At 34.9% G+C, this 8,560-nt stretch overlaps 1 protein-coding gene across 1 annotated transcript; it reads left to right on the forward strand.

Moving 5' to 3' along the window:
• The first annotated feature begins 284 nt into the window (after positions 1-284).
• On the forward strand, positions 285-7,331 carry LOC131154904 (RAN GTPase-activating protein 1). The gene is made up of 2 exons (XM_058107721.1): positions 285-602; positions 5,439-7,331. Exon 2 carries the CDS (start codon positions 5,442-5,444, stop codon positions 7,065-7,067), a length of 1,626 nt encoding a protein of 541 aa, XP_057963704.1. The 5' UTR covers positions 285-602; positions 5,439-5,441; the 3' UTR covers positions 7,068-7,331.
• Positions 7,332-8,560: the final 1,229 nt, after the last annotated feature.

Consider the following 8,560-nt stretch of genomic DNA (forward strand, 5'->3'; position numbering starts at 1 on the left):
ACAATTGAGAGAAAGACCTGAAAGGGATTGTCTTTCCATTTAGAATTTAGAATTATTAACTACAAGGCGATACGTTCACACTAGAACTCATATGAATGAAAGATACGAATTTGTATGAATCCTAATGATGTGAATCTTATACACTTTGTTAGTTAAAATATTAATCTAACATTTTATGATTGATATTTTAAGTTATTCACGAAACATGTCTCATATTCATTAGGGTCGAAGTATACCTTGTATTAATTAACCTATAATATAACTAGGGTTGAATGTAGGTAACAATATCTTTAGGGCCACTCTCAAACCTAGGCCTCCGCCCCAATTCCCTCGTTGCCCCGGACGGATGCAGTAGTGCTAGAGTGCTAATAATTCGCGAGACCATAAACAAGAAGAAAATCAAGGGCTGTTTTAGTAATTTCGTAGAAAAAGTGGAAAACGGGAGGCCTACGATTGGCTCCCAATTTTCAAGTTCGAGTTCATCGTTTCCCTCCATTTCTGTCTCGCTCTCTGCTACAATTTTCCCCATATATTATTGATTCCACAGCACCAAGACGAAACAGAGCGAAGCACGGGCTAGTGAAGAAGCTTTACAATCAAAGGTCCGTTTCTTTTCCCCGTCTTTGGATTTGTAGGTATCATAGATCTTGTTTGGTTCTCAAGAAAATCTAGGGTTACACATTTTTATCGATCCTTATTGAATCATTAGTTATCCTGTCAGTGATTCTTAACCTTGTCTTTCATTTTTTTTCACGCTGGATCTGTCCCTGCTGTGGATTGTGTTTTGTTTTTACGTTTATCTTTATATTTTTGGGATCTGATAGCCTATTGATTTTTTTATGTATTATGGAAAAGGGAAATTACATTGCAAAAGTTTCTCCAATTAATCATGTTTTTGAATGCTTTAATGGGCGTTACCACGCTCTGGTAGATTCCCTTCGGTTGATTTATTTTATATATCTTCAGGATTTTCGTGTCTGCATGTAAGTAGACCTTACTTTGGTTGTGAGAAAACACAGAGAAACTTCGAGGAAGAAAATAATCAGAGATTTTTTTCTCCTGTTTTGTCTTGCTTGGTTTTCTGAAAATGAAAGCTGCTTTAGTTTGGTCGTTGATTGAATATGTAAGATGCACAAAAGTGGGGGCACACTTATGCTGTATAGTAGTTTTTCAAAATATAGTTTCCCAGAAATATTATTAATTTTATGAAAAGTTTGTGATTTTCCTTTCTGTAAAGTGGTAGAAAAGAAAAAAGAGGCTTCTAACTGGGAAAAGCAAAACATGGTTCAATATTATTAATTTTTATATTTTCATTTATTTGTACATCTATTGTGACAATTTTTAGTTGCCACATGGTCTGTAAATGGTTTTTGCTGATTTTTTTTTTCCAATTAATCTCATTTAGAAATCACTTGCATTTGAATGAAAGCACCAGGCCACTTGGGTCATATGAAGGAAATAGCTGCTGTTTGACTAAATTGCAATTCCTAAATAATGGCACTTACCTCTAGTACGATAGTATCTCCATCTTGGCATTGTTGCTTCAACACTGTTGTGCTCATTGTGATTTGCGACTGCAACCTCCTGTCCTGTTGCCTCCACTGAGTTTACTTGTTACTGCTGCCACTCCACTATCATGCCATTGTGCATGCATTTAAATTTTTTTTTAACAAGGTACTTTTTTTTTCACATTGCTATTCATGGGACATCTTTTTACTCATGCTTTGTGACCCAAAAAAAAAAGGCACGTGCATAAAAATTTCGTTTTATTTTATACCTGACATGATGTTAAACCCCTTCTCAATCAAAACATTTTTCAAGTCTTGATCTCCTTGTGTAGCAAAGATAATGTCTACAAGTGATTATCTTGCTTCCTTCAAGCAGGTTGGCATACTTAGTATCATGGTTTTAAATCGCGGTAGTGGGTAGCGTAACATAACGGTAACGAGTGTAATGGGAAGCAGGAGTAGCGGATGTTACATAACGGGAAGCGGGTGTAATGGCCGTGAATTTTTTTGAATCACGCACAACCTTGTGCATATTAGCGTACTTGCATGTTTAAACTTTTAGCCCTTCTTAGAAAGAGTTTTAGGGTATTTTGGATCGTTTAATTCAAGCAACTAAGTTATTTGGTAAGGGCAACAAGTTTACATTTGTTTTAAACCACCATTGATAGAAAAATTATGTGTGCGTATTTATACTTCTAATTGTTCTTATCTGTGATAAATTCTTATGTGTACTAAATTAATTAATAAAACAAAATACATTATACACTCCATTAATCTATTAGACACATAAGACATACAAATAATACAAATATAAAATAGCTAGAAAATAAAGAAGGTTGTAGTTGAAAAATATAGAACATAAATATCACATTACTAATATTATCAAAATAATTTTTTTCCTAACAAGTTAGTATTTTCAAATTGTTAATTAATGCGCCTATTGTGAGTAGTTAAAGAAATAGTAAATTTTGTATCAGTGTCATCCTCTTCAAAATTTTTCCCCCTTTTGCCACTTGTTATATTGTGAATGATATATGAAGAAGAGGGAAAAAGTGAGAAGAAAAAGTGAAAAATAAAATAATTTTTTGGTGTAACAGTCCTATAGCGGTTACGTAACGGCCATAGCAACCTTTACGTAACGGTCACTACGGCCGTGATTTTTCTTCTCACCGATTTCGTGGTGTAATGGTCTCAGTAACCCAAAAAATCGTTACGTAACGGCGTCATGTAATGGTTGTGGCCTTTATTTAAAACCATGCTTCATATGCCTCACTTGTAGGATCAATTGAAGTATTTATAGACTTGATAAGGCATCTTATGAGTTTTACAACAACCCTGCAGATAGACCTAACATAAATGTAGCCATTGGGGCCATTCTAAAATGATAGAAATTAGCACTACTTGGTTTCCATTATAAAATTTATAATCCTAGTTAACATCAATTAAAAGTATAATGAAGATTTTATGAATTTAAAGAGTCAAAATTACTCAAGGGATGCAATGAAATTTAAAATAAAAACTTTAAAGATCACAAAAGTAAAATCAATGATTTTTTTGTTTTGTCTCAAGATGACAACTATGAAAAGTTGTTTTGCCTTTTAGGAGTAGTATAGCATTAAGTGATGTAATGATAAATTGTTTGACTATAGCTAATTAGTTTTTTTTTTTTTTTTCATTTTTCTTCATTTCATTTCATTTCCTTTTTTTTTTTTGAATGTGCATTATTTGATGCAATTGTGCATATTATCACACAAAGAGACTTCCATAGTTCTTATCCGTCCTGTTATTTTATCATTATTTTTTCACAAGATGGCTCCCATTCTAATCTTTAATGTGTGCTTGTTTTAGTATAACTTCTCTTTTTGAACATGTTTGATACTTAGCATTCACTTTTATATGTTTTAGTTTGGAAATGAAATAAAAAAAGTCTCACTCGACTAGTTTCTTTAAGAGGTTAACAGTCCATTTAGTTGGAAAGAAGTGGAGAGAAGGAAGAGAAACGAAATAGTTTCCCCTCCACTTCTCTCGTTTGGTTGGAAAGAAATGGAGAGAAGTGGAGAGAAAAAAAGCCAAAAAAAGAGTAATTTTTTTCTTTAATATTGGATCAAGAGAAATGGGAGATGTACTTAGAAAGATTCAAACACCCTTAGGCAATTTGGGTTTTATTCTTCTAAAAGACAATTAGCTTTTGTTTTCTTTTCCTGTGTTTCTCTCCACTCTCTTTCGTATTAAACCAAACAATGTAGGGAGAAAGTAGTTTTTTTTTTTTTTCCTTTTCTCATCTCTCCACTTCTTTTTCAACCAAACGGATTGTGATGATGCTCGCATCAACAAATAGTGAATCATTAATAAGACAGGGACTCAGTTACACATCTCATAAGATCCATTGTTCCTTTTTGTCCTCTTTTGCTTTCAATTAGATCTAGAGTAATTCTTGTGATAGATTTGTCTTGTCTATATTCTGTTTTCTACAGATAAAAAAAAAAAATGAATTTTATATTTTGTAGTTTTAAGCAATATATGTTTTTAATCAGAAGGGAAGGTTTGTACGTAAAGGCTTGAGTTGTCTACTATACTGGTTTGGCAAAAGCTCAAGTTCCCCTTAAAGCACCATGGTCTTTGATCACCCAAGGCAATAGGTGCTGCACTAAGCATTTGCATATGTGAAGTAGTAAATATGTTAATTTAAATGTTAACTAGTGCAGAAATCAGTAAAATCATCATCAAGGAAAGGCTATCGTTAAAAGTATAAGTCCCGGACCATAACAAAGATATCTTCTAAAATACTAAAGGCAGGCATGTTCTACATACATGCTGTATGGCTCTCAAAATTTTCATATTTTTTAGTTTTAAAAAATAATTTTATTATTTTTTATTATTATACCACCCCTTTGGTTGGTAGAAAAAATGAATTACTAAGGGTGTTTTAGGGATTCAAAAGGAAGACTAAAAATAAAATGGGGAAACCACTTTCTATTAGAAATAGAAATAGATAAGCTCCATATGATCAAATGAAGACTCTTTGAAAATACCATCATCAACAATCCTAGGATGTATGTTTGTTAAGGAGAAAAAAATCCAAATATGCCATTGGCAAACAATCCAAAGATACTCCAAAGTTCAATTGATTAAAACTCTTAGGCAATAGAAAAAAAAAAATCCTAAATCTCATTAGCCTTCTTACTACTAAAATGCTTCATTTCCTCTTTTTCCTCTCACTTTTTTGCTCTGAAAATTTATTTGTTCTACTTTGTCTTCTTCATTGACATCATCATTAGGGCTAAAACAGGGAATAGAGAATGACAAAATAGTCTACCTTTTTCTAAAAAAAATACTAATAGAAAAACGAAAAAATCAAAAAATTTTTTTTTTTCTGAAAACAAAATTAAAAGGCTGAAACAAACCCTTCTGAACCACATGAGCATCCGAGCACCTTGTACAGTTGTACCTCAACCTAAGCAAGTGCATGGGTAGTGGGGGCAGTGCCTGAACAACTCCACCTTGCCTGGGTACAGTTTAGTCAAACTCTTACTGCCTTGCATTAAAAGAAAAGTTGACAGCACTATACTACTTCTTTTACTCAGGTTTAAACAATATTTAGATCTGCACCATTCAAGTTATAAGACCAGTAGGCTGTTTGAGCACGGTAACTCTCAGTTAACCATCCATTTTTGAAAATTAAAAAAAAAAAGTACTTTTACCAATTCCTTGGAATGGCTTGTTTTAATAAAATTCCTGAACAGTGTTTTTGGAATAAAATTACAAAGATTTGTTTTTTTTTTTTTAGTCTCAAATATATTATTTTTCCTCTGCCAAGTGTTTCCTGTAGAACCAAAGTGGTTTTCCATCTGACATCAATACTGCTCTCTCTCTCTCTCTCTCTCTCTCTATGTACATGTTTGAACTGTATTACCTAGCACATGGTTCCAGGTTATGGATTCTGCAACGCAAACTTCTCAACACCGGACATTATCAATCAAACTGTGGCCTCCGAGCAAGAGTACCAGATTAATGCTTGTAGAACGAATGACCAAAAATCTTACAACTCCATCCATTTTCTCAAGAAAGTATGGTCTTTTGAGTAAGGAAGAAGCTGAGGAGGATGCAAAGCAGATAGAAGAGGTTGCTTTCGCTTCTGCAAATCAACACTATGAGAAGGAGCCAGATGGTGATGGAAGTTCTGCAGTCCAAGTGTATGCTAAAGAATCCAGTAAGCTTATGCTGGAAGTTCTTAAAAGAGGCACTAGAACAAAAGAGGATGGAGATGCAACAATATTTGATAAGGTTACTGCCTCCCATGGGACTATATTTGATATATCTGGAGGTCGCCGATCCTTTATTGATGCTGAGGAGGCTGAGGAGCTTCTTAAGCCACTTAGGGAGCTGGGAAACGCATACACTAAAATATGTTTTAGCAATAGAAGTTTTGGCTTAGATGCAGCCCATATTGCTGAGCCTATCCTGGCATCCCTGAAGAATCAATTGACAGAAGTAGATCTATCAGATTTTATTGCAGGAAGGCCAGAGACGGAAGCTCTTGAAGTTATGAGTATATTTTCTTTGGCTCTTGAGGGTGCCATGTTGAAGCATTTGAACCTTTCGAACAATGCCTTGGGTGAAAAAGGTGTCAGGGCATTTGGTGCTCTTCTAAAATCACAGAGTAACTTGGAGGAGCTGTATTTGATGAACGATGGTATCTCAGAGGAAGCTGCATGGGCTGTTTGTGAATTAATTCCTTCTACTGAGAAGCTGAAGGTCCTTCAATTTCATAATAACATGACAGGAGACGAGGGGGCAGTTGCTATTTCTGAACTTGTGGAACATTCCCCTGCATTGGAGGATTTTCGGTGTTCTTCGACAAGAATAGAGACAGAAGGGGGGGTTGCCCTTGCTAAAGCCCTTAGTACATGTACCCGTCTGAAAAAGCTTGATTTGCGTGACAATATGTTTGGTGTTGAAGCTGGAGTTTCTCTAAGTAGAGCTTTATCTGTATTTGTGGATCTTACTGAGGTTTATCTCAGTTACTTGAACTTGGAGGATGAGGGGGCAACAGCTCTTGCCAATGCTCTCAAGGACTCTGCTCCTTCACTGGAAGTTCTGGAGATGGCTGGAAATGACATCACTGTTAAAGCTGCTCATACCTTGGCAGCTTGTATAACTGCAAAACAATTTTTGACGAAGTTAAACTTGGCTGAGAATGAATTGAAAGATGAAGGTGCTATTTTAATAGCCAAGGCATTGGAAGATGGTCATGGCCAGTTAAATGAAGTTGATCTGAGCACCAACTCAATAAGACGTGCTGGGGCCAGGCTCCTGGCAAATGCTGTTGTACACAAACCAGGGTTCAAGTTGCTGAACATCAATGGTAATTTCATTTCTGATGAAGGGATTGATGAGGTGAAGGATATGTTCAAGAATTTGCCTAATGTGCTTGGGTCTTTGGATGACAATGACCCTGAAGGGGAAGACCTTGATGAGGAGGCTGAAGAAGACAGTATTGACAATGAGGATGAATTGGAATCAAAGCTGAAGGACCTTGAAATTAAGCAAGAGGAATAGGAGTTCCATTTTGTTAGGCTTGCCACCTTGGCATATTCTTGTTTCAAACCTCGTTCAAATCCTTCTCATTTTATTGTGATAGAATAGGTTTCAGGCTTGTTTATGCATAAGCAAGTGCAGCTGAGAAGCTATGCAAACTGTAATATCCGTTGGTAGTTCAGGATTCACAAGACATTTTTGTTTTATGAATATCCTTGCTAGTTTCATGCTCTGATGTACCTTGGAAACTGGTTTGAGCCCTAGATATCTTTCATCCTTTAGCAACATCTGTGTTATTGCATATATTATTTTTATTTTATATTTTTTTTTTGAATTTTCCATCTTTAGGTTGGTTGCTATTAAAGTTACCCTAATACCCAATTTCTTAAAGTTAACTTGTAGAAGCCAACCTGCATTTTTGTTCAATTAAGAATAATCAAGCTAGAATGGGACAAGTATTTTTTTCGGCCTTGACGCTTGATGGATTAATTTGTCAAGTTCTGTTGGTTGTGTGGAACTAGGACATGTATATATAGTCAGACCCTCTCCCAGTGTTGCATCTAGACAAGTTGAAATGGTGTTTGGCTTCTTTGGATCAAGGCTTTTGTTTGATATACTCGCATCACCTTGTATTGCATCTAGATCAGTTGAAATGATGTTTGGGCTCTTTGGATCAAGGATTTTGGTTGAAGAAAGGAAAATAAGGACATTCATTTTGCATTTTATTTCTTTCTATCAAAAAAGTATTAAAAATGGAAAAAAAAAAAAAAAATTGTTCTAAAATGGTTAATAATAATTAAGAGCAATCAAGTCAGGAAAATATTGTTGCCTCGCTTAACTGACAAATTCAGATTCAGTATAAGTGGAGAAAATTGAATTGCTGAATTTTCTTGCTGCAAAGTGCAAATTCAGTCATCTCTCTCTCTCTCTCTAAAGTGGTGGTGGGGATTACAAGATTTTTTTTGTAAGAGTTGATAACAACCCTCTGGTGCAATAATTGATAATGCCAGCAACAATTTTGAAACAGAACTTGTCACCTAAAATTGTACCACCAATCCAAAATTGTACCACTTCTGCTTCCTAAGTTTTGGCAAATTTGATGGTATATATTTGGATTATACGCTTTTAAAATAGCATATTAATTGATCAGAAAGACCATTATAAGAGACTGTTTAATTGTTGGTTTAATAATAACGCAGTTCTTTCAAACATGGTTCATATTATGCCCTTTTTCATGAGATTATATAATTGTCAAATTGTCTAGAGAAAGTAGTCTCCTGCTTCTAGGTATATTCTATCTTGAGTTTATTTTCACAATTAGGTACTTCCTCTCTCTTGCACTTAATTGGGAGTCCTTCATTTGTTGGATGAGAAATTTTCATACTTAAATTAAAGCATCATAGACACCCATTTTGACCCACCTCTCACTGAGTACGATTGCCAACTTGGAAAATCTAAAGTCACATTCCATGATTTTAAAGGCTATAGTCAATTTTGTACTTCGATTGACCTTG

The sequence above is a fragment of the Malania oleifera genome, chromosome 5 (genome assembly GCF_029873635.1).
Source record: "Malania oleifera isolate guangnan ecotype guangnan chromosome 5, ASM2987363v1, whole genome shotgun sequence".
NCBI lineage: Eukaryota > Viridiplantae > Streptophyta > Magnoliopsida > Santalales > Ximeniaceae > Malania > Malania oleifera.